The sequence below is a fragment of the Pipra filicauda genome, unplaced genomic scaffold, assembly GCF_003945595.2.
Source record: "Pipra filicauda isolate LSUMZ 115617 unplaced genomic scaffold, ASM394559v2 scaffold49_size4853605_pilon, whole genome shotgun sequence".
Lineage (NCBI taxonomy): Eukaryota > Metazoa > Chordata > Aves > Passeriformes > Pipridae > Pipra > Pipra filicauda.
Window position 1 is genome coordinate 2525381 of NW_024104642.1, and position 26080 is coordinate 2551460.

The 26080-nt window shown below is 43.6% G+C and overlaps 1 protein-coding gene and 2 long non-coding RNA genes across 4 annotated transcripts in view; 2 read left to right on the forward strand and 1 right to left on the reverse strand.

Annotated features, from left to right (window-relative positions):
• Window positions 1–5505: 5505 nt before the first annotated feature.
• On the reverse strand, window positions 5506–8047 carry LOC114000637. Its single transcript, XR_005565579.1, has 3 exons — window positions 7954–8047; window positions 6535–6607; window positions 5506–5664 (listed from the first exon to the last, which is right to left on the reverse strand). It is a non-coding gene; the product is annotated as an uncharacterized LOC114000637 (long non-coding RNA).
• Window positions 8048–10094: 2047 nt separating this feature from the next.
• JARID2 (jumonji and AT-rich interaction domain containing 2) overlaps window positions 10095–26080 on the forward strand; it is a 215648-nt gene continuing 199662 nt past the window's right edge. The window contains exon 1 of one of the 2 annotated variants that reach the window (XM_027745086.2): window positions 10095–10733. In XM_027745086.2, coding sequence (XP_027600887.1) covers window positions 10689–10733 — 45 coding nt within the window. In that variant the 5' untranslated portion in view covers window positions 10095–10688. Of the gene's footprint in view, window positions 10734–12228; window positions 12249–26080 lie in introns of those variants that run through there. The other variant, XM_039386682.1, reaches the window with a different exon arrangement.
• Window positions 12958–14960, forward strand: LOC114000639. Its single transcript, XR_003545322.2, has 3 exons — window positions 12958–13859; window positions 14602–14679; window positions 14763–14960. It is a non-coding gene; the product is annotated as an uncharacterized LOC114000639 (long non-coding RNA).

Here is a 26080-nt window from a genome sequence, read left to right on the forward strand (position 1 = left end):
CATGTTCTCCTGTCAACTGATGGGAGAATGGTATAGGAACTCAATATGACAAACATATTTTTAATGTACTGGCAGTTTCAAAACTTTTTAATTAATGAACAGAACTGACTGGGTACATGTATGCTGCAAAGCTGGCTAAACTGCCTTGGGTACTAGAGGCAGACTTGGCTTTCTTTATTAATTTACTATCTAAGGGTAAACAATCATACTTTTCAGTGGGATAAATTAGCATATCCAGACCCCTCTACTTCATCAGCTAGACTGCCAGAGCCACTCAGATTAGCTTCTTCAAAGCTAGCTTCAGTACCCTTGCAATCTGCAATACAGATCTAAACTCTGTTTATCAGAAATGCCACAGGTAGAGCGACTCCCACATTAGTGTCTCCCCTGTAGAGATGCAGGGAGTGATGACTACAACAAATCTGGCAGAATTCAACTGGAAGAGAGAAAAGGCACTGGGATGCTGCCCACAGGGCCTCCAGAGATGCACGTGTACTTTTGATCCTGGGGAAGCAATAACCTGATCAGTGCTCTATGCTGCTCTCCTGGCAACACACAGGCTTCAAAAAAACATGTCTCCATTGTGACTAGATATTCACTTTAATAAACAAACTTTAATAAAACAAACAATTTTAAAAAAAGGCCAAATCCTCTCGCACAGCATTCCTCACAAGCCAATTAAGGAGAACCGCTCTCCTGGGCCAGTGAGCAATCTCTTCCCAGGCCAGGCACTGAGCAGGAACAGAGCCTGCTGCAGCTGCTAGGCAGGAAGGGCTGGGCCCACTGGGGCTTTGAAGTAAAACAAACAGCTTGTTTGGCAGATAGCTAGTTCTTCATGGACTGGTCGGCAGGAGGGATCGTAGAAGCTAGCTGGCTGGTGGTGTGTTGTCCGCATCAGTGAAGGCAAATCTTAAACTGTACCCAAATCCTTTAAGAATTACAATGATGTGACTGACACCTGCTTGGGCTATCCTCTATTGTTGTTGTTCCTGCTGGTATTTTAAATCTAATTCAGCTTTTACCATGACTCACTCATACACAGTATCCTTAATCTACAAACACTCAAGGATGATAATTCAGCTTTATTATCCATATTCCCTGAGCTCCCATTTCATAAAGTATAAGCACACTCAAGAAAGAATGATTCCTAAAATAGCCAGGCATGTATATTTCCACCTTCTCTTCAGGAAAGCAGTTCAAAAACATAAGTCCTTGTAACACTTAAAATTGCTAACCTGAACCTCTTGATAGCAGCAGGCAATATCTTCTGAAACAGCTGGGGTTTTATCTCACACCATGCTACTACATACCATCAACCGTGTTTATACAGGCACTGCAGTGACAGAAGACATAGCATGAACCAAAGAGAGCACAAATTTCATCTCACATCAGCAGAAGACTTTGAAACTGTGCATCCAAAGTCAGCACATATTACAAATTCAATAAAAACAGAGACCACTACTGGAGTTAAAATAATAACTATCACAAAAAAGAATACATATACCCAAGTTTTTGGGCCACAAAAGCTATTCTTACAAACAAGCAAGCTGTTCTCATGATTTATTTCCTATACTCTGCTTTTTGCCTAATGATTTCAAGGTGTTGACTCTGTGTAGTGGTGAGGGTACCTCAAAAACTGGTAAAAAAATTGAAACTAGTGGAGAGCATACAGCACCCTACAGGATCAGGCCTTTTCTATACCGTTATTAAATACAAAATTGTCTGATAACCTTCCTTATGACTACAAGAGTAATTTGCTGCTTCTCTTCTTTCAGTAGAAGATACCACTATGTTTGTGCTACTTGATTAGTTATAAAGATGGCCTTTTATTAAAAACACAGCTTCCTCTGTACTCAAAATTAATTCTACTTGGCTGTAATACAAATGATGTTTCAAATGTGTGAAATTTATGGTCAGTTAGAAGGAAAAATTATGGCTAAACTTTGGCTAGTAAATTGGACGCCAGCAGTACTGACCCTGCCAGCGCTAGTAGCCAAACTTGAGGCCTGATTCACTACTTTTCCACACTACTCATCAGCTGGAACCAGCTCCGAGCAACTGAGACTTTTTTTTTTTCCAACAGGAAACCTGAGTGTGTCCTCTGCTTGAGAGGAGCATCATTACTGCCTATAAAGATGGGCTTCAGCTTGCAACATCTCATCTCAAGAGCCATATGTACTCTCTCTTTGCAAATTAAGCCACCTCAAATAAGACAACCTTATTTCTTTCCTAGAAAGGCCTTGGTGTTGCCTGCTGCTAAAGCAAATGGCCCTGGAAGACAGGCTCTGCCCAGACAGCTGATGTGCAGACAGGAAAGGGAGACATGCAAATATCAGGTTTGTGGGGCGTGTTAGCTGACCTGAGAGTCTCTAGAGCCTCTGGCCCACCCTGGAGCACCAAAACCTGTGCTGCCTCTTACCTTCCTCCTCCAAAATCACCAGACACGACTTCTACAGCAAAGCTAGCCCATGCTCCTTTCCATCTACCTATTCCCTGCCCCTTTCTCCAGTCCTCCCTTCTCACAACCTACCTGGTTCTGCACTTGCTCCAGTCCGACCCTCCACCTTCCCCTCTCAATTTCTCCTGTATTTCCCATGCCACTTGCCAACAATGAAATGCTGACAAGGTAGTCATCTTTTCCTCCCCTGCTCCAGCACTGTCCCATGATTCTTTTGGCCGCAGAAAGAGCCTCCCCTTGCCCATCGATCCAACATTGTCTTTTGATCACAACCATGACTGCACTGGTCACATGAGCCTGATCTTCCCTGTGGCTCAAAGTAAGCATGATATTCTTCATAAGGCTAGGGGGAGAGAATGGAGGAAGACAGACAGACTTTTGAATGAGCACGTTCAAGAGACGGAAAAAGAAGAGAAGGAGGAAGAAGGATGGAGTATTTCTCTCCACTCCCTCTTCAATCCATTAAGACACTGCTGTTCCCCTTCTTCCTCATAGAGCTCTTATTTCCACATAAAAGCATTTTACTTCAATGTAATGAAATTGTTAAAATTATTAACTCAATTAAAATTGTTCACATTTAAGCAAAATTACAGTTTGTGCAGGAACTTGCACCAAATCAAAATCAGAAGTTCATACCCATTTCACATTTTTTGTTCAAGCTTGTGTACTTATGAGGATTTGGTTCAAGCTTGTGTACCTCAAGGCTTACTGTCCCACAGTCCTATGTCTCAACAGATGCAGGGCAACTGAGCAAACTGCAGTATATGCTGAACAATGTGGCAAGGACAAGCAACCTTACATTGCCAGTTGTAAAAAGGAGTGAAATAAAATTCAAAGGAAAGAAAGGCTAACATAGTACTAACTTCAATAGAGAAAAGGCAGACAAAGAGCCAAATGAAGAGATTTGTAGTGCTTTTTCTGATGTGCTTGCACTGAGAACATCATGACAGTCCACAAGCAATATGTTTCCATCAGTTTTGCATGCTAAAGGAATATATTAGTTCCATTTTACAGACTGTAAGCTGAGGCAGTCAGAAATTAAGATCTGAAGAGTCTCGAAGTACCTAAAACCCAGGTCTTGCTAGTACTAAGCAAAGCATTTTCTTTGAGTGTTCAAAGGCTTCTACCAGCCTTTGGTGCAGATGCACATGTGTAGTCCTAAGAGAACCCATAAAATGAGGAACACAATGCAAGAGCTACAACAGGAACACTTTAGCAACCACAGACATATTTATTTCCCCATCTCCTCTTCTACGTTTTCAAGTGGGAGAACAAAGTATCCTGCACATTAGGAGATTCAGATAAAAGAGCTATGATGGTCACAAGTCACAACTCATCACTTACCTCACAACTGTAGCTATTTATGTACAAATTAGTAGTGCTGACCTGGCCACTATTAAAAGATTGATGTAAATGGCTTACCCAGCATCACACTCCTTGGCAGAGGATCAACTTCTCCAAAGCAACATTCAGCTGCCTTAACAATGAGATTATGTCTTCCCTTCTTACATTCACAGGAACATAGGAGGGTAAGAGTTCAACAGACAATGCTCTCTCTCCTTCAGCATGTACTCTAATTCATCCCCAGAGCAGACTTGCTTAACACACTGAATAAAACCCAATCATCCTATGGAGGTGGGGGGAAAGGTATGTAGTCTATTTTAAGATTATTACAAAGCAATATATAGATGTATGGATAGAATTAAGATTGCATAAGCATTTCCCCAATTCTGGCATTTGGTAACTTTTCAGTGCTTAACTTAGCCACTTTAATATCCTTTCACTCTGACCATCTGCATAGTGTCTGTCTGCACGTGTATGTACGGCTGCTTTGAGGATCCTGGAGATGCTAGGCACCACGTCTCAATTACTCAGAGGACTTTAAATCACGTGCATAAATCTGCGGTGCATGAATCCGGCCTCTCTGTGCATACAGAATCCACTACACAAGTGGAGCTTAACTGCATGATGGAAGCTGCTGTTGGGAAACCCTTAGACCCACATGAAGAGACACCACCTTGCATGTACACTGGCTTACTATGTTGCATCGTCATTATGTTTGCATTTTATGTGTATGTTTAAAAAAATGTGTTCATTTATGCATATATTTAACATGTGAAAAAAGTTGTGGGGAAGTGGCCAAACTGATAGCCAGCAATCGGCTACTCACATCTCTATTTCCCCATGGGAAGAAATAAAAGGAAGTTCTACTTCCCTCTTCCCCAAGGGAACCACTCACAGAAGTAGCTGTTTTTCTCTTAGATATGTATTGCAATGATATCTTTAATATTCCACTCCAATATTGCTTTAACGTGCTTTGGGGCTTTTAAGACCAAAGCAAAACAGTAAAGCAGAATATGAGTACAGGACAGATAGGATGTAAAGCATGACAGAAAGTGGAAGGGAACCCCAATTGGAAGGTGTGGAAACTGGAATGTCAGGTCTAGACAGCAACTCAAGCCAGTGGCAAGTTATCTATCGACAGAGGCCTGTGATGGTCTCCACACTCTTTCCTGCTACAGGAAAGAGTCGTCTGCGTGTGGTAAAGTTCCGTCTTCTCAAACTCAAAACAAAATGTGCTACACAGAAATGATGTCATCATTAATGGCAGAAAAAGCTAATCTGTAGGAACATGCCTCAATTTTACAAACCTGGGGGTCCATTTTTAGTCTCTTTACCTACTCTATCAAGCTTCCAGAAGCCATTCAAACCTCAGAAAAGTCCAAGAATCCCCCATGCATTACTGCATCTCTGCAGATGGCCAACCTGATTCTAGGGCTAGAAGCATGTTCTGCATCCAGCAGGGCAAAGCTCTCGACCCTCTCCCACCCTGACACTTCTCAGTGTACAAAACATTTTGCTTTTTTCCCCACACAAGAGATAAGATCTTGGAATTCAAATCTGTATCCCTTTCAGATGCAGAAAACCTATTCAGCACTAGAAAACTTAATCTTATCTTTTCTGAGGCAGGCATAATTCAGGTAAACACAACACAGTTGAAGAAAAGGCATCCAAAAGTTATTTTTATTAACTGGTAAGCAGCCATCTGTCCACAAACAATCACAGCCTGCCCCCAAGACAAGGCTCCTTTATGGCTGAACTTGTCTGGCATCATGCCCTTTGTTTGCTGACTGTTGAATTATGGCTCTTGAATTCACCCCATGTTCTTTCTGCCTTCCCTGTACTGCTTGTGCCTATTGTTTTATCTGTTTGACCAAAAAGAAGAAATAAGAACAAAAAAACTTAAATGGTTGTGCTTTGGTTTATAGTAAATCCTCATTTTCCTGAAGAACTAAATATTCTTCTTTATTTGTTTTGACCAGCACCCATACCAGGACCTTTCACAACAGCTTACTAAAAATCTTGCCCCAGAACTCTGAGTACACCCCAATCCAATCTCCATACAAACCTGCTCTTTAAGTTTGAAAGTGTCAAAAGCAGTAGTCCCTGACTGAAAAAAAAATTAAAAAAAAAAAGAAAAAAAAAAGTGCAGTCATACATAAGTCAGACAGGATGAATGTTCTTTTCCTATAACCTCAAAGGGATTTTATCTTCATTGAGATGTGAACTAGGCAAGTATTATGAAAGTTGTAGTAGCTGGAGAGGTATCACCAAGGTTCCTTCTTAATGAAATTTCCTCTCACTTTTCACTGAACTGCACGCTAGAAGATTATCTTATATGCTAGAAGATGACCATATTTCACCTCTTGCTCAGAGACAACCACACCTAAGATGCTTCGTATGCACAAGTCCAAATGCACAATGCATAAAATGTGTTATGCTCATGCAAAGAACAAATCCACAATATCATCACTGCCCTCCCCAAAAACCCCAAAAAATCCCCACCCCCCAAAAAAACCTCAAATCTTTTTGAACAATAGTATCATACACCAGATCAGTGAGCCTGTTCTGGCTTTGCAAGTTATTGGAAAGGTTGATGCTGGACAGTGATTAAAAACTAACTATAGATCATATAAATCCAGTTTGGAGACTCCTTTATAAATGTGTGTAATTCCTGTAAAAGGATTTCTTACAACGAAGAAGAAATGAATGAGATGAAAACAAGGAAACTCTACCATTCTAATGTTAGTCACCTCTCAAACATCTTCAAGGCACAGTTATAGCTGGAAGTGAGCAGGATGAAACTTGCTATCAAATTAGAAAAAAAAAGAAAGAAAGTGATCAAATGTAATGGCAAACACTGATATCAATAGCAGTTAACCTGTGATACTAAGTACTATTGTAACAGCATTTAATTAAAAATGTAAACGAGTACAGTAAACCAGTTCAGCTTGAATATTTAAAAGGTCAGTCTCCAAAATGCACATAAGCTAGAACTGAAAGGCAAGAACCACCACGGATACATGACACTCAGCATGTGCATAATACAACACTCTGTATAACAGAACGCAAATGTAAATAGAGTCACGGATCTACTGGATAGGTTTCTGCCACGCAGCCTCAAGAAGAAATTCATTAGTCTGCACTGACAGGAAGCTCTTGTTCAACACATGGCACAAAAGCCAGCAGCAAACATAGCAACACCCCGAGACTTTAAGGACATTCAGGAAGTAATCTCCAAAGTAAGAAGGAGGGGAATAGTTGGGTTTGCTACCTCATTTTATTTGAGAAAAGCCAGGTAGGTTTTCTACAAGAACCTTTTTGCTCAATTCTCGACCCAGAAATACATGAATCTTTGTCTTTTTGGGCTTTCCAAAATGTCTCTTGGAAAATCCCAGACTCACCATTATTAATCAAAGAACACCTGAGACAAAAGCATTTTCTTCCAATTATGTCCTAGACCTTCATGCTACATAAACACCTTAATAAAAATAAGTGAGGGCAGAAAGTTAAACAATCCAAGAAGTGTGCATATTTCCAATTTAAAGGAACAAAATACTCTCCTCAGACTTGCACTTAGAAATAATGTATATTTTCCTACAGAAGGCCTAAAGAAAAGGCTGTAAAAGACTAACTTGATCACAAGTAGTATTACCATAAAAGCTTGATTTTGGATGAGGCCAAGCACACAGAGATCATTTTGTACCCCATTTTTTTATTACACAAGATTAGGAAAAATGTCCCAAAATAATTAGCAGTAAGCATGAAGAAGTGAAGGGAAAACTAAGAAATCATGACATAGCTTATTTTTTCTATGTAGTGTCTTAAACATGATTTGCATATTTCTAAGGTAAAGGGAGAACAATATGCTCACTTATCTACATAAGTGAGGAAGGATGGCCTCACAGTGAAGACAGAAGACTAGGAATCAGTGAGTGAGGTTCTGGCAAGTTCTGTGTCTCCTGCTCTCCTGAGTTTGAGCATTGCCACTCAAGAGCCTTGCACAGAAATTTTTGCCCCTACAGAGCAAAGAAAATACTCTCCAGAAAGGATCTGAACATAAAAACTGCATGTGGAAGACAGCATGAAGTCCCTAGTGTTACTTAAATATATAACTATATAAGTATATAAGCATTAGCATAGAGGTACCTCACCTCAGAGTTTATGCCAGAGTTGTACAGAAAAGTACAAATGGCCACTGGGTATGGTGATACCTCACCAGGGAGATCATCAATGACTCTCTTTCTTCCCTGTCCCTGGAGTAAATGTAACCATAGAATCATAGAATGTTAAGGGGCTGGAACGGACCTTAAAGATCATCTAGTCTCAAATCCTCTGCCATGGGCAGGGACACCCCACTAGACCACGTTGCTCAAGGTCTTATCCAACCTGGCTTTGAACACTGCCGGAGTTGGGGCATCCACAACCTCCCTGGGCAACCTGTTCCAGTGTCTTACCACTCTCACAGTAAAAAATTTCTTTCTAATATCTAACCTAAATTTCCCCTTTCAATTTGTACCCATTATTCCCTGTTCTATCATTGCATTTCCTGACGACGAGGTCCTCTCCAGCTTCCATATAGGTCCTCTTCAGATACTGAAAGGTTGCTATGAGGTCTCCACGCAACCTCCTCTTCCCCAGGCTGAACAGCCCCAACTTTCTCAGCCCGTCTTTGAAGGGGAGGTGCTCCAGTTCTCTTATCAGCTTCGTGACCCTCCTCCGGATTTCCTCCAACAGCTTAATCCGCCATTAAAGAACTGTTGGGTTTTCACTGAAGATGCACCTTCCACTTCGTACCCAGTTTCCTACTGTTTTTTGGTTTAACTTAAGGGGAAAAAAATAATTTAATCAAATGTCAGGATTTCTCACTGACACCGGGTTTCCAGGTGCCGCCCGGCGGGTCCCGTGGCAGATCCCGCCGGGGATCGGGCAGGGCGGCGCTGCCCGGCCTCGGCACCAGCTCTCGGCGCGGACGGGCCGCTGCTCCTGGGAAACTGCCGAGCTTCTGGCGGGATTTGAAAGCACACATCCATCCACACAGAAAGGTTATTCTCGGGAGCGCCGGACCACCGAGCCAGGTCCCGCGGGGCAGCCCCAGCGCGGCGGCGCCGGCAGCAGAGGAGGCGCGACCTCAGGACACCTTGGAGACACATCGGGCGAGCCTCGCAGAGCTCGCTCAGCCCGGCAGCCTGTCCCGAGCTGACACCGCCCGCCCGCCCGGCAGGCGGTCTCTCTGTCCAGCCGGCGGTCTGTCTGTCCGCCTGTCCGGCAGACCCAGACCGCCGTCTCCTCGGCGGGCGCAGCCCACAGACACAAAGTTTTCGTGCCGCCACTTCCCAGCCCAACCCAGACACATTAATCCCCGCGCTCTCCCGGCAGCCTCCCGCGGCGCCTGCCTGCCTCCCCACTCCCTGTCAGCGATTCCCAATAAACTTCCCCTTCGCTCTCCTCCTCCTGCCGTGCAACCCCCCCGTACCCCTCCAGCCTCTACCACCGAGCGCCGCAGGGGGGGGCTGGGGGGAGACAAGCAGGAGGGGGAAACCAACGCAGAGAGGCGGGGGAGGGGAGAAGGACGAGCGTGGCGAAGGGGGTTCCTCGCCCCGCAGCCAATCGGCGGGCGGGCGCGCGGGGCACGCCGGGAGGTGTAGTTCTCCGCCGTTCGCCATTTTGTGGCGAGGGAACTACAACTTTCCTCGCGAGCAAGGATAATTCTTGGGCCCTGCGCGGCCAAACGTGACTTCCAGGTGCTGCCAGCGCAGCGGGCCCCCGGTGCGTGCCCAAGCCTGGGGGAGGCGCGGCGGGCGCAAGGATGGAGCGGAAGGGAGAGCCCTTGGCAGGCGGGAGGCTGCTGCGGGGCGGGGAGGGGGCAGGGCAGGGCGACCGAGCGTGCTGCGCACTTGAGGGACCGTCGGAAAACTCCGCGCTGGGGCTGCGGCGCAGAGCTCGCGGCGACCTTGGCTGCCAGGTGGCCGCGCTTAAATGCCAAAAGAAAGGAGGTGGGAGGAGGGGTGGGGGTTGGGAGAGGGAACGCTTGACCCGCATGGAGTGTTCAGCGAGGCCTGTTGCATGCGCTGAGCGCGGCGCTGCGGCTGCTGTCCCGGTTGGGAATTGAGGGCGAGCCCTAAGCCGTGTATGTATGTATGTGTGTGTGTGCGTGTGTCCGTGTATATATATATATATATATATATATTTATATATATATATATACACACATACACGCGCGCGCGCACACACAAACGCAGAAATATATATTAAAAAAAAAAAAAAAAAAGAGAGCCAGGTCCATTTAAAGTTGCTGGCGGAGAGCTGTTCTCATTGGTTAGGGGGGGAGCTGGAGGAGCGGAGACACACACGGTGCGTGCAGCCCTCGCTGCCGCTGCCGCCGCCGCTGCTGCCGCCGGAGCCGCCGCCGCTGCTGGAGTTGTCCCTGCTGCTTTCCCTGCTGCAGCGGCACAAACGTGACTTCCAACGTCCCGATTATTTATCTTCTCCTCCCGGCCCCTCTCCTCCTCCAAGATGTAACTACAGCTCTGACACTAAGGACCTGCAGATCGCTTAGGCGGCTTGAGAAAGAGAAAAGGGGATATCAAGGGCGTCGGTTTTTTTTGTGTTTGGGGGATATTTTCCATAATAATGCTTCACTAAAGTGATTTTTTTTTTTTTTTTTGTTTCCTTCGCATTCGTCTTTTTTTTTTTTCCGTCCCCCATTTCTCGGATTTATTGCTAGGAGAATCACATTGTGAGGAAAGAAAGTCGGATTACAAGATACCACTACAAACAACCCCCTCCCCCCTGGATTTTTTCGGTATTTTTTATTTTTTTTTTAATTGTCGCGGCTTTAATTCATGAAGCAATTGTCCCCTTTTGCAATCAGAATTTGGATACCAGAATGAGCAAAGAAAGACCCAAGAGGAATATAATTCAAAAGAAATACGTAAGTGGTCATAACATATATCGTTTGACTCCCAGTTTTATGAAATGGCAGTGAATGTCAAGTTTATAGCTAATCCTGCAGCTCTAAGGCTTTGGGAACAAATGTGATGCTGAATTTGATTTTTTCTGTGGTGTGGTGGGGGAGTTTCAGAGGCCCCTTTTAACGGGCAAGCCTATCCAGTTTGGTTATAAAACCAGATTTGTGTAGCGATTCCTCCGGTGAATAAATGTATTGACCTCAAATGACACAATCATAATCTAGTTTTAGATGAAACGCGGGGGGCTGCTGCGATAATGTCACCGAACTGCATTTTCAAGTGGTTTTATTAATTCTGCGCTTTTGCATGCGAAGAGAGATTTGTTTGGGGTTTTTTTTGGTTGGGTTTTGGTTGTGTTGTTGTTTTGGTTTTTGGTTTTGTTTTTTTTTTGGTTTTTTTTTTTTTTTTTTTTTTTTTTTTTTTTTTAAATGATCTACGTGTGTCTATCCCCGTCTCGTGAAGCGGCGGCGGTGGTTGTTGGAAGCCCTTTAAGTTGAAACCGAGTGTCTGGTTATGGCGAGCTGGTTTCTCGCAGTACCACATCCCATCTCCTGTGTGTGATCCTCGGCTGCTCTGCCTTGCGATAGACGCCGGAGCAGCTGGGGATCGCCTTACGGGCAGCGCGTTCCTAGGGATTGACCGGAATAATGAGGAAAATGGCTCGGTACAGTTTTAAAAATAATTCATTATGATGGCTCGAAAATTTGGGCTAATCCAGCGCAGCCCGGGCTGTATTTCTGCCTCTCTTTATTCAGCCGCTTAACCAATCCCTTGTAATTGTCTAATCCTTTAAACATATAAATGTGGATGGGTAGTTAGATTTTTGTTCGTGCTCCAGTTACGTTTTGATTGGCACGGGGCAGTTTTTCTTTTCGTTTGGAAAAACGAAAGGGATTATCCATATATGCAGTAGAGAGAATAATGATTTTTACGTGAACGTTAAAAAAATTATACATATATATATATATATATATGTATATTGTCCCCCCCTCTGCCTCCCCCAAAATTATGAATCCTCGCTTCTGGGTATGTTTGATGCGAGGCTTTAAAAGTTGTAGGTTATATCGTGTCTTGTCGCCTGCGCCGATTTCTTTCAGAGAGGGGTGTTCCTGGGCAGGGAGGGTGACCTTCGGGACACTTTCCCTCGCTATTATATGGATTTGGTAAAAACTGCAGTTGACTCCAGCTGACTGCCCGGTATCGATTGCCCGCCCCGCTGAAACGCTGCCCGGGGGTGGTGGTGGAACGATGTATGTGTGTTGGGGGGGGGGGGCTGGTGGTGCGCGATATTTCAGAGCTGCCTCCCCCTCTCCTTTCCGCCCCCCCCCTCTCCTACACCCCCTAAATTTCCGAATTAAAATACATCCGCATTGCAGAGGAGAGGGGAGCCCGGGGCCGGCGAGTTTAAACTATGGCATCGAAACGGGAACGGCGGGTGGAAAGTGTGGCGAAACACGCGAGGCGTCCACGTTTCCCAGGCAGGCAGACAAAAGCGGGGCGGGGGGGGACGTGAGGGGGAGGAAACCGCGGTGTTAATAATTAAAGCTGGGGGAGAGGGAAAGGGAGAGATCGCCCCAAACCCCGGCTCTCCACGGGCTCGCCGAGGCGAACAATGCGGCGCCGCTCCCGCACCGCCGGGCAGGGGGTGCGAGCGCGGCTCTCGGGGGAGGAAGGCAGGAGGGACGGGGGCGGACAATGTGCCGCGGTGCTCCCGCGGTCACAACTTCGCGGCGGCGCTTTCATTTAACCCTTCTCCCCCCTGCTCTCTTTCCCCTCCGCCCCCTCCCCGTTTTCATTTCTGGCAGGGGGCGGCGGTGCCGGCGGGGCGCGCTGGCGGCGGCAGCAGCAACAGGTTGTGGTGGCTGTGGCGGAGCCCGCGGGCCGCCGGCCACGCCGCCGCCCGGCCAGGTTCGCCCCGCTCCCCGTGACGTCACAAAGGGACGGGCCTGCGCGCCGCGCAATCCTCGGCGCCCCCCCCAGCGCTCCGGCTCGCCCCCCCCGCCGTGACGTCAGAGCCGAGGCGGGGCGGGGGCGGGAGGAGCCCCCCGGGGCAGCTCTCGGCGCCTCCGCGGGGGGGGGCGGGGAGAGGGCGGCCCGGGCCAGGTGAGCAGGTGCGGGGCCGCCCTGCCCGCTTCGGGCTGCGAGGTGGGAGGAGAGCGCCGGTCACGTCGCCCCCGTGGCGACACGCGTGGTGGCACGTCGCCTCCTGCCCGTGACCTTCGGGCGCTACGGCAGCCCGGCGGAGTACGGCCGCCGCCGCCTCCTCCTCGCCCGTGCCAGCACAGGCTTCGCCTGTTCCCGGAACAATGGTCCCGGTGTCGGGCCCTGCTGCCCGCCCCGGGTCCCTGGTGCCCCCAGCGCGGAGGTGATGCCCCGCCGTGAGGAGCTGCCTGCCCGCCCCCAGCCGCTTTGTGGCCCCGCTCCTCTCATACCGCTGCGGGTTGTCATAGAATCAGAGTCACATCGGTTTGGGGTGGAAGGGTGTACCTTGAAGAATATCCAGTTCCAAGCCGCCTGCGGTGGGCAGGGACACCTTCGACTAGACCGTGTTTCTCAGAGCCCCGTCCAACCTGGCTTTAACCTGGTCTTGTGGTATGGGGAGCAGAGCCTGTTCAGGCTGCTGCTGCCGTTTCTTCTTTTCGGCATTTGCAAAATGAATTCCGAAAACAAGAAGGTGGTGAGAACAATGGAGTAAAGCCTGTGCGTTGTGGGCTGCCATCGCGGGCTTGGCTCCCCACTCCGTAAGTGGTCACAATTGAAAGTTCTCTTAAACTTTGGGAGTGTTATCTTTTGTGACTGGTAACCCAGGAATGAGGAAATCCGTGTATGCATCTTTTTTTCCTGTGATTTAAAAACGCTATCACTTAATTTTTAAAAGAACCATGGCTGACTCATACAACTCTTTCTTCTCACTTTACCCTCCTCCTTCTCAAACATCTTTACATATCAAATATTGCCTTTTGGCTCAAGCCTCAGAAAACTGACAGCTTTGTAAAGCATCCGCCGAGAAGCCAGACTGCGTTCAGTATGCGCTTGGAATTAATAGTTCTTAAATGAAAAGCTTTGAAGTCTTAAGCGTAATTTCACAGGTGCGTTTTTCTGCCTGGTTTTGTGATTCTGAATAGCAAATCTTCTGTTTTTGCTGGCTTAGGTCTCAGGGTATCAGACCTGGTTTACTGCCTTGAAATACCTGCATGGTTCTGCCACGGTAGCAGATGGTAAAATATAATTAAGGAGTAATGTCAGTACCGTTGCCTCGTGTGATTCGTTTCCTTGTCCTTGTAGAAGTAAAACTCCTGTAGTCTGCCATGAGGTGACATGCTTCACCTACCAATGGCCTGGTAAGCCCCTCAGACAGAGGGCCCGCAAGGCCCTGCTAGGATTAGCATGCTGCAGACATCTGAGGAGAGCTCCTGTGAGTGCTGCAGCCTTTGTGCTTGGAGCAGGCTCAGGGAGTTTTGGGGGAGATGGTGACCATGCAGCACCACCACCTCCTTCTGCGTCAGGGGGATTTGTGCAGGGGCCTGACGCTGGGCACTCCAGGGCTTCAGCCGGACTCCCCTGCCCTGCTTTTTTTTTTTCTGTGGGAGTTTCCTCATTTCTCTCCTGCAGCCCCACAGCTGACAGCAGGCTTTAAGTCTGACCACTTTCTACAAGAAATAATGTAAATATGTCGTTGGCAGCAGAGGTGGTATTCAGTGTACATTGCATCTTATTTCACATCACCTTCTGGGGCTTTCTTGTGTTAGGTCTCTTATAGGCTTGCAGTAACAATTCCAGCAGCGTAGCACACTCAAGTCTTTTTTTTCCCCCCTTTATGTAAAACTTAAGGATGCTAGCTGCACTTGAGAGCTGCGTTTGGGTTTCTCTTAACCTCCTCCTGATCTCTTGAGACTACAACATTACGTTGTAAGTAACTATAGCGTAGTGCATAAGTAGAAACTAGTAATTAAAATACTTTTTTTCTTTAAATGAATATTTTCTATCAACAGATGCTTTGCCCTGAGATACTAATGGACTCCTGCTCACTCTGATGGACTGCAAGCCAGGAATCTGTGTAATATGCTGTCCAGAGTGAATTACAATGAATCAAGGCTCCCGTGAAGAGTTTCTAATGTTCATTAAGCACTTCTACCTTCTCTTATGAGGCCTACTAAGCCAGCATTAAAAACATATTACCCCTTCCTTTTCTGTAGATATAAAGTAACAGTTAATGTTATGCATATGCTAAAGTGTGGTATAAACGTCAGCTGATTCTGTAAGGCAGTAGCATTCCCTCCATTTTATTGTTTGATGAAAAACAAAGAAGTCTAAATTACTTGCCTGAAGCTACATGCTGTAACAGCGGCAGAGTTGGAACTAATCTGTATTTCTGCTGCCTTGTCCAATATTCTATCCTGTGGCTTACAGGCTTTTACTACAAGACATGGCATCTGCGTTACAGGGACCAGTTTTTTGCAGTTCCAACTTTCTTAAAAATTTTTCCCTTCCCTAGTTATGGTCTGGACTGTTAGATTAACATTTTATTTTTGGCATAATAATAAAATAAAAGAGGCATTTCATTATGGATGCTTCTTTTCAGTGATCATCATACTCTGCAGCTGATAGAGACCAGTTGATACTGTGATGACTCAGCTGTGTGAGTATTACATAAAGTAGGTCAATTTTTAAATCTCATAGTTTGAAGCTAAAGAGACTCCACGATTAAAGTTTATATTTTGTTTTTACACGTTACTGTTATTTCCTGGTTTGAACATATCTGAAAGTTCTTGAGGAGGAAGGAAATGGTTTTTTTGGGGTTGATTTAGGGGTTGATTTTGGCCATTTTTATTGTATAGTGACTGAATTCAATCAACTTGAACTTGACAGAGAGGAAAGACCAGCTGCATTCGTTTCTAAAGTTTCCAGTTTGCAGCAGTCAAGTGAAAGGGAGGCTTTAAAGGTAATTTTTAAGTAGGAAAAAAAAAAGCAGAAACACGTTTATTATTTTTTATTGCAAACACCCAGCTTTTGTGTGATCTAGCAGATGTGGAATTTGCAGAGGAATACATGCTTCTTCTAAATCCAAATTTGCATTTAAAACATTCTGGTTTTCCCCCTTAGTCCTTTTCGTGGCTTTCTTCCCAACTATAAATGTAAACCAAGTGTAAATGGTGCATTGTTTGCCTTAGTGGGCAGACAGTCTGAAAACAATAGTGCTGATGGATTTGACTGCCTCTGTGTAAGATTAACGGGACATTAACATTCAAGTCTAATAATGCAAATTTCAGTGTTGCCAAACCTGAACTTCCCTTAAGCGTTTCCTGATGCTGATGGCCCTAAATGTCCCTGCACTACAGGCCAAAACTTCAGTTGACAGTTTTTAACCTTTTGTTAGGTCTTTAGAGCAAAGGGTAAATTGTACCTGGAGTTTAATGTCCAAGTGAGTGATGGAGTACGGTACACATATACTTTTTATACTTAACTACTGTTTTTTATTTAAAGCATTTTTAAGTGGTAGGAAGCCACCAGGAAACTTGAAAGCTGCAAATTGCTTGTAAAATTCAGGTCTAGCATGTGAGGATTACTTGGCGCTGAATTTCAGATACAGGAAATAATATGGTTGCCAAAATGTATTTGGTGTTCTCTTAGATCTTTGATGGGTTGGTTGTTTTGCTGGCTTATTACTTCTGGGAATATTGGATGTGATCCTTCTTGGTTTTTAACGGGCAGGTTTCATTTGGGAACTCTTGGTTTTCATTTGTAGGGGTGGGTTTATTTCAGTCAGTCACAAAAACGTTTCCTCAATGAATCAGTAGGTAGAAGGTTTAAAACTGTTTGCCATTTCACTTGCTCGGGTTTCACACTTTCCCTCGTGTAATGACATCCTGTTCTGATGTTGTTCCTTCAGTAATCCGACAGAGGCCTGGTATTTCCAGTGGTGGGCTGTGGGAAAGGAATAAACCCTTTAATTATAGCAGTGAGGTCTTGTTTGAAAATTTGCTAGCTCTTTTCCCCTTCGTGCGGCCTTTATTTTTGTCCATCCCTTCCCTATGCAGATGAAGGGTCCGAAGCTGTAAAACACCGCTCTGCAAGCTGTAAAACACTGCTCTGCAAGCGTGACCATGATCAGCTGCAAAGCTGAGCGGTGGCTGAGACCATGGCCTTGCTGAGTGCCGTGTCTCCAGGCTCTCGGCTGGGGATCACTGCTCCCTGGTCTGCGAGCAGACGGATGCTGTGAGTGCCCCCCATCTGCTCCCGTGCCAAGTTTATTGGCTTAATTTATGCTGCTGCAGAAAGCCTTTTGGAGTGACCTGCTTGGCTGAGTGTGGAAGCAAGATAAAAAAAGGCTCAGGTGGAAATCATCATTTCACTGGTACACGAGGGGAAGAGTGGCATGTGAAGCCGCTTCAGCACTTCTGCAGCAAATGTCTTGTCCCACCCGGACTAATGTGTCATAAGGAATATCCCTTATTTTTATTTGGAGGATAAAACCGTCCTTTAATTGTGCCTAAAAAATGGGATTCTGTGGTTAAAAACATGCATTGAAAACAAAATGAGGAGCCTAAACTAGGGTTCACATATGCTTTCTGCATCTAGGCCAAGCGTATGGAGCCGGAGTAGTTTCTGGTCAGGTTCAGTTTAGTGCTTGTAGGATTGCTATAGTTGCATTCAGACATTTTGACACTGCTAAAATCAGTTCAGCAGAAATGTGATGATGCCCGCAGAAGAGTTCGTAATTATATCACTTGAGGGGCATGACTTAAATCCTTTCTAAATGTATCCCCTCTGTAATCTGCTTCATCTTTGCTGCATGGCTTCTTGTGGCCTTTTCTGCCAGGTTCTTCCCTTGATTTGCTCTGCAAAAAGGTGGCTTTGGACCTGTGAGTGTTACTATATTTCTTTTACTTTCTAAAGGCTAGAGGAGAAATGCAAAAAATAAGAATCAAGTTGAGAAACTGTGGCCTGCTGCTGTGCTCCAGGAGGGTTTGTGGTATTCAAGACCCTGTGCTCTGCTGTCAGTTCTTTAATCTTGCCTTGCTTGTCTGACATCTTTTGGATGACGTGATGGTTGCAGGAGATTAGCGTGTTTTGGCACACACACGCTATGATGACTGGCTAACGATATTTATAAAGTTCAAAAATAAACCATGGGACCTCATTCTGACATAATCTACTAATCTTAGTTTTGCACTTTGATACTGTGTTGTCTGAGCCAAGTCAGGATAACTATATATTGCAAGCAATTCATTTTTAGCTTTGCTTGCAGATTAGTGCTTTTAAATTAAGAACGAGGGGAGCGAATTTGGAGAAATTACCAGCTATATGCATACTCCATGCCTATTTTTAAAACAGATCTATGTGAGTGGGTAGAGATACATGCTCCACAATATTTCTGGATGTGTTGTGTACTGGCATTTCGATGTGACGGTTTTTTCCTTCACTACCCACAAGAGCAGGATGGTCTTCTATGCCCTTTCTTGCATTTGTATGCTACAGGACGGACTTTCTTTTCTCTTTAAGGATTATGCTTTTTTTTTTTCTGAATAAAAAAAATCTTTGCTTTGGGTAAACTTCAGTCTTGTGCTAGGCATCCTGCTAGTCACACTGCATTTTGGGGGGGTCCAACCAAAAGAGTAAGCTTTTGAGGCTCCTCAGTAACAGGAATTCAGTTCTCCCTGGACCCTGACAACTCCATTTAAACAGCTAAATAACGATTTTCTAGCTACATTTTTGAATGGCCTGCATTTTTAAGAAATACAAAGGCGAACTTGCAGATGTAAAGCATGTGGGTCCAGTCAATTGCAATGTACAAATATTTTTTGAGGTTGCTACTATTAAAGTGGACAGAAACCATGAGTCTTGGACAAGAGTCTGTTCAGCGTCTCACTCTTTTGAGATGCTTATCATTATTTTTATGAGTTGTTATATTTAGCATATAATTTTCTATGACGTTCTGAAACTGGGAATCTTTATGCCCAAAAAGTACATAGCCTAGAAATTTCATTTAGACTTTTAAGATGATGTAGTCTACCACCATATGTTTATAGGTTTTTTTCTTTCAATGAGATACCTTTCAGGCAGGCAAAGGGTGATTTAGAGAAGGGATATCTTTCCTTCTTTCTTGCCTTTTTATGTCATGGATATTACTTTCAACCAGTTTGTCCCACAGAGTTCTTTTTGGTACATCAAAGTTGTAAGCCAAATCTCTCAGCTGCAGCGTGCATATAAAACCCCCTGTAAGACAAATTTCCAACCCTGCACGTATGCCAGATCAATTAACTTCTTAACTCAACTTGAACTGGAAGAAAAAAAAAAAGAACTGCTTCTGTTTTGGTTTGAGCCCTACAAAACTTGGTCCAGACATTTGAGTTTATAAAACTCAAAACCAAGTGAAAAGAAGGATTTCTATTATTGTTTTTTAAGTTGACTGATAACTAGGCTGGTGTTGTACGTGGTTTGTTTTTGGATGGTGTTCCCAAAGACCGACCTTAATGTGGGTGTGTTTCACATAAGGATGACCTAGATGGGCGCCTGAGATGTGGTTTCCTGATTGATAGTCACTTTTTACCCCCTCTTGAAGTGTAGTGATAATGTTGAAAATTCTCATGGCCTATTGCCATCTTGCAGACTTGCTTCCTGAGTGGTGTAATATTCCCTCTGGCTGCCTGTTCCCCCTGTCTTCTGAAGGCCAACATGTGTTACCGGGGGATAACTCCCACCGCAGATTGGGGACTTTCCAGGTTAAAAGTGAACTAACAAAATGCAGTTGATGTTTTTAATGTGGATTCATTTAATGTTGCCATTTGTGATGTAGCTGGAAAAATACTTGGTCTGGGGAAGGTGTTGCAGGGGCACACAAGGAAGTGGCAAGAGAGGGGTAGGATTGCGTCTCTTAGCAATAGAGTAAGTTTCAGTGGGCTGTGAAATTATGACTAAATAGGAATCAAGATACGTTTTATTTCGTATCAAGCAAAATTAGCTGTCCTTGTCCATTCTAAGCGTTGTTCGGGTTAGATTTTGCTGTACTGTTTTACTACTGGAAGCATGGTGAATATTAAATAACGTTGAAATGAAGTTAGGCCTCTCAGGTGAAAACGAAGCTGAAGGTGTTGGTGCCTGTGGTCATGGTAATGCCATAGTAATTTCTAAAGTGCTAAAATATGTTAGAAGAGGATTAAAAATGTACCACTGTTATGTGTTATGCTTGCTTAAGTAGGATTTGGACAATTTTTTACTTCAACAAGAGATGAAAAAAGGGGAAGAAAATAAAAACAAGATAGCTGTGCTGCTGGAGGCTAAGTTTCACTGCTAAATGTGGTAAAAGAACTACTACTTTTTTTTTAATTCAACAACCACACACTCACCCCACAATACAAGAGCTCCACTGTGGAAATGAAGCCAAGTGTATTGTTCTATTTTCTACATCTTAGCATAAGGACCTGCTTACAGGAGGGAGTTCATTCAGAAATTTCCCTTAGCTTTATTTGTCTTATTTTGTACTACAGTTCAGATAGCTGCTTCTTTTGTTAAAACTATTAGTGTCTATTGAATGTACAAGTGAACTGAAGTGCTGATGTATTTTTGCCTCAGGTTTCCAAGTAGTGTGAGAAGGGCAAACCATGTCAGATCAAGAAGCTACAAAAACCAAGGTTTCCTATAATTATAGAAAGAGCAGGATGTGGCATCACATGCCTTTTTCTCACCATTGAAGCCAGCAGTGGTGACCCCATGACTCATTCCTTCCTGGTATAGTGCTTTGGCCATATCAATACGACCAAAGAGCTGCATGTGAAATAGGGTCACTGAAATTGTCACTTATGCCAATACTCTTGCTTTTTTCCTTCACCTTCTCATCTTTAAATGGCGCGGTTTCAGTGCAAGCCTGCAAAGACTTTTTAGTGGCGCAGTAAAGGGAGCAGTGGGGCCCAAGGACCTCTTTGCCTCTGCTGTGGATTAAAAAACCTGTGGAACTGCACCCTCAGTTTCGATCCAGCAAGCCGCTAGAGCACGTGCCTGTCTCAAATGTATGAATACTCTTACTGACATCAGCTGAAGTGCTTGGAGCTTGAGAGTTAAGCACATGCCGAAGCGCTTTTCAGGGCTTGAGATTTTGCCGTTCCTGTGTAAGAGTGTGTGCAAGTATTTGCAGGCAGGAATGTTAGTTTTCTAAGAGGATGATAGCCATTTAATGGTTTTAATGGCTTTACTAAATGTAGTGCTGCCTGTTTTTTGTTTCCCCCTGAAATGTTTCCTTTCCTTTTTGCTTCTTACCTCTTAATATTTTATTTAAATGTAATAATTGTTATTTTTCTTTCCCTAGTGTGCATAGTACTGGCATTTTTACAGTTCAGTCCCCCCTCTCTTCTTTTCTTCCAGTGCTGTGCTTTTCTCCCTCTCTTTTCTGTGTATTTCTCTGATTGAGCTCCTCTATCCACTTTGTCCCTATGTGATGAAAGTAGCTCTTATAAAGTTACGGCCATCTCTCTTTGTAAGAAAGCAGAATGAACTGTTGTCACAGTATTGTTTCCATTTCCTGAAGGCCAAACAGGGACATGAGGAGAGGTTCATGAAGCTCATTTGGGGGGCCAGGTTCATAGGAAATACTTTGGAAGGGGTTGGATTGTATTGTTGATACTTACCTCTCAGCCTGTGTGCAGAATTTGAGTGTTGGCTGTAGAAGATACTGGCTGTGTACTTAGGTTTTGCAAGGCTCAGCAAGCTGTGTATTAATGTGCAAATACTATGGAGGAAAAGTAGAACGTGGCCCTGACCATTCCTTTTTACAGTCCTTTTATGAACTTTTGGGAAATCAAATCCTGCTGATGTGAGCATTCAGGAAAAGCTAATTTCATATTTCACGTACATTAAAGGCTTTTATTTATAAGCCATTAATATTCATGCTCTTTCAGTCAAAGAGCAGCTTTTTGTGACACGACTGACCAGTCATAAAAACCACTGCATAGCTTCCATTATTTAAAGAAGCCCTGCAATCTTCATTTGAGTATGACCTTCCAAAATAGCTAACAATAGTCAGATTTTTTCAAGCCTGGGTGACAGACTAGGTATAACGATTTCTGGACACTGTTGCTTTGGAGATCAGGAATACAATTTTCAGCATAAATATATTAAGAAAAGTGTGGTCTCTTTAAGTCTTCTGGGTAATACAATTTCTTTATCTCATACTTAGTATTTCATTATAATACCACTTCAGCTGGCTCCTATGAAAGCTGGTTGTGTATCATGCAGAAGGAAATGTGTTTATGATGTAGATAGTTACGTTTCCCCCCCCCCATAAGCATATCTTCTTACATTCTTGTTGATTCCTCTTCCTTTCTTCGTGTCATTTTATGCCTGTTACTGTTGCAGTCAAGGATGCCGTGAAATTAATTCCCAGTAGGCATTTTGGAAATTACTTGTTCTCTAATTTGGATGGAGGAAAGTGAATGAGTAAATTGTCACTTCCTTTTTGTCACTAACTTTTCTCAGATCCTGCCAGTGGTGAGCCTGTCATTTTTTCCCCCTTGCAAACTGCCCATCTCTTAATGTACTGTAATCACTGGTCTCCTCATGCCTGGTGACTAGTCAGGCCGTTCCTGCTAGGCTCTGCCTCCTTGCCCAAATAGGACCAGGAGCAGCATTCATGCATGCACACCTATCTGTATGTGTCCTGCTTTCCCCTCTGGAATAGCACTGAGCTCACCACAGGGATTCCCTGGCAAAGTGGTCAGAGGTTTTTTAGCTTTTTGGAAGATTTTTTCTGGATATGCCTTTGCCATACTTTTCTTTCTCTCCTTTTTTCTGTTCCAGTTCACCTTGCATAACCACGAGTAGGTGGTACTGGCTAAGGGACTGTCTGGTTATCAGCAGTCTCAGAATCTGTCTCCTTCACATGAGCTCTTTTCAGAGGTGTTTCAAATCTTTGTCAGTTTATCGCCTGCACACTACAAGCGTGACTGCAGCTGCATCTGGGGCTTTGTCCGGGAAGCAGAAGTATGCTCAGCTCTGGAGAGCTAACCTGCCCTCCGGCACGGTTTGTGAAACCAAGGTTAGTATAATGTGAGAAAAACAGCCAGGATATTTATCCATGGTTGGAGTCCTGCTCACGTGGAGGAGGCTTGCCCTGAGTTCCTGGTAAGGTCCTGCCACTGTCCCTGTCTTTACCCATCTTGGGAGTATTTTTGCTGCTTTTACTTCTGTGTGCTCCCCTGACTCTGTGTTGTAGTCATGCCTTCAGAAGGTCAGCTACAGCTTGTCTGATGGACATGATAGCTTAGGAGGGAAATGCTTCTTCATCTTTAACAAAGAATATATATAAGCAAACTATGCTGTTGCCTTTGGAAAAAGACTTTGAAGGTGTCTGTTCAGGCATGCTTTTGAAGGTGTTCTGAAATTGTTCCCAACTATTCTCTGTATAGGTGATTTATCACTGTTCTTCTGTTCTCATGGAGCAGTAAATAGCATCTGGGCTGAAGGGTTGTCTTTTCCTTAAAAGACTTCATCCTGTTGCACTGCTTCTTCCTTAATTCCATATTCTCGAAATGTCCAAGTATTTTTTCCCCACCAGAGAAGACACCCAGTATTTTAGTCGTGTACCCACATGTTACAAAGCTGAAGCAACACAGTACAGCATTTCAGCTTTGAAAACTCATTCCTCTGTGGAGGAATGCCATTAAAGATAGTTCAGCTGGTTTACAAATTTCCAATCCACTGACTTTCTCGGTGATTAGATCATTTTCAATAAAAGCAAGGATCTGCAGTTGATCTGAGGGAGTTAATACATAGTTTAATTTCAACACACGTGAATAATGTTAAGCCCATGCATAAACTAGTCTAGTTAAGGAGAACAGAATAATAGGTGGTCTCTTGAGGCAACCCTCTGAAAAAAGAAGTAATATCTTATAAATTTTTAACTACATAAGAAGGAAGATTGAATAACTGTCATTATTTGAGACAAAGACTATAAGAACAATTCTAATACAGGGTGATTGATCTACTGTTTAGCCTAGAAAGTAGGACAACATCTAGTAAAGGAAATCTCAGTTATAGAGAACTGGTTATCAGGGCTCCTAATCCTGTGACAGATAAGAGAATATAAAACTGTCAAAAACAGAGTTTTAAATCTGCGTCTCCCAGGTTGCTGTCATTCGCATGGCCTTTTTTTTTTTTTAATTGGTTGTTCGTGCAGGAAGTCCCTAGAGAGAAACCAAGAGAATTTCCACAATGACATGGCCTTTAGGTTCTTGAGGGTGCAAGTGTCTGCTCTCAGGGTTACCTGTTGCAAAACTTCAGTTGTCTTTTTACACTAACGTATTTCAGCATGAGAAAGTTCTCTGGAGCAAAGTGTAACACTATACAGCCTCATTTCATGATATTTTCCAGTGCCTGGCATGTCTAATGCCTATCTAAGTAAACTTGCTCAGCTGTTCTGTGTTGGCAGCATTGGTAATCTCACAGTTCTTTCTGTAGAAGATTCATGTGTCTGGCTCATCTTGACTAGGTTGTAGAACTGCTTTATTGTCACTTCTGAAAAGTACCTCTGCCCACATTTTCTCAGTACAATGAGTCTTCTTGTTATTGTCGGTTGGACTTTCTGGTGTGGAGGACCAATGCAAATATTACTAGGGCTTAATAACAACCTACCTTTGGATGAGTATTACTGTTGTGATAAAAATGATGGGAGGTTGGTTGCTCATTGATTTGTGTTTTTTGGCCACCTTCCAGGATGAAACTGTAACTTCATTACGCAGGAGTTTCAGAACAGTACAGAGTTGTTCATTTATTTCCTTCGACTGTTATCAAGCTGACAGCTTGCCTTTGGAGGGTCATATGTTCAAAAGCTGCCAATTGGATCTTACTTCAGTTTAGCCAAATGTGGCACAGAGTCTGAAGTACATTTTGTCCCTAATATCCCCCAGCCCTTTTTTTTTTCACCCCCTTAACATTTTAACTTTCTGCTCTGTCTCCCTTCCTTCCACTTCCTTTCCCCTCAGTTCCTCCTGCTGAAAATAAAAAAGGTCTGGGAACAGAGGCAATGCCACAAATAAAAGGAATTAGTTTTTTTGTTGATGCTGCCTGTAATTTTGGTTTCTCTTAATAAGAGTTTAGTTTCTCTGGTTAGATCAGTTCTGCGTTGTGGAGATTTGCATGCATTTTAAAAATGGTAAATGGAAGATATTTTTCATCTTGCTATTTTTGCTAACCATACTCCTACCTCTAAGTTAGCTGCTTATTTCCAGTTTGCTTCCCTGTGACTCTTTTCCTTCTCCTGCTTCATCATTGCTCTCTACTTATCTTTTGGTACCTTTACTTGGAAAGGCATCACTGGGAAGCCTGTGCAGAGTTGGTGTTGGGAATTCTATGTACACAGCTGACTAATCCCATAGACAACGAAGAAATAGGGGGAAGAGAAACCACGCATAATATCTACCAATGTACTACTTGAAGTCAGAACGTGTATTTCTGGTGTGGGACTGAGAGAAGTGGTTTCCTCACATTGAGAAGTTGTGAGGACAGGCTTAAATTTTTTTCATGTCAGTAGGATAGCACCTTGAATTCTTCTAAGTGTTTTACACAACTTAGGTTCATTTTTTGCATGTCTCTGCATTCCTGGAAAAAGAGATGTTTTTGTGGTTCAGTCTTAAAGAAATGTTCTTAATAAGTAAGCAAGATGAGCTGAATAGTCTGTTTTATAAAGGACACAACGTTATTTTGATTTCTCTGGCCTCTTAAATACAATGATAAATGCAATGGAAGAATATAGTTTCAATTTTGAAACAATGGATTCTGTCCGTGAAAACTCTATTCCAGTTAATAACTTCCAACTTTTTTTTCCTCGAGTAATTCTTGACTCTTTTTTCATATTTATGTACTTGTAAAGTGGAAAAATAATACAATCAATACCTAAGTATTACTATGCAATTCTTTAAGCTGCTTGCTTTAGTTCCCGAGAAACTCTAACAGTGATGAAAGTGTGCATACATCCATTTCCTCTAAGACTGTCTCAAATTCCTTCTGATCGCAAGACTGATAATTTTGGTAGTTATTTTAAATTCATACATATGACAAAAGTTTGTCATATGTTTTATAACTTTAATGTGGATTATTTCTTAATTTTGTCTTGTTTCTTGCTTAAGTGGTATTCTTTAATTACCTGATTCACTGTGGTTGTGTGTAAATGAAACTATGAAATTTGTTGTCAATTAGCAATCAATGTGGTATCCATATTTTTAAATGTTATAAATTGCCTATTAAAGCTAATTTTCCAGGGCATCTCTATCTCCATTCTTAATGTAATGCAGAATATTTTACAATAATGCCTAGGTTAACA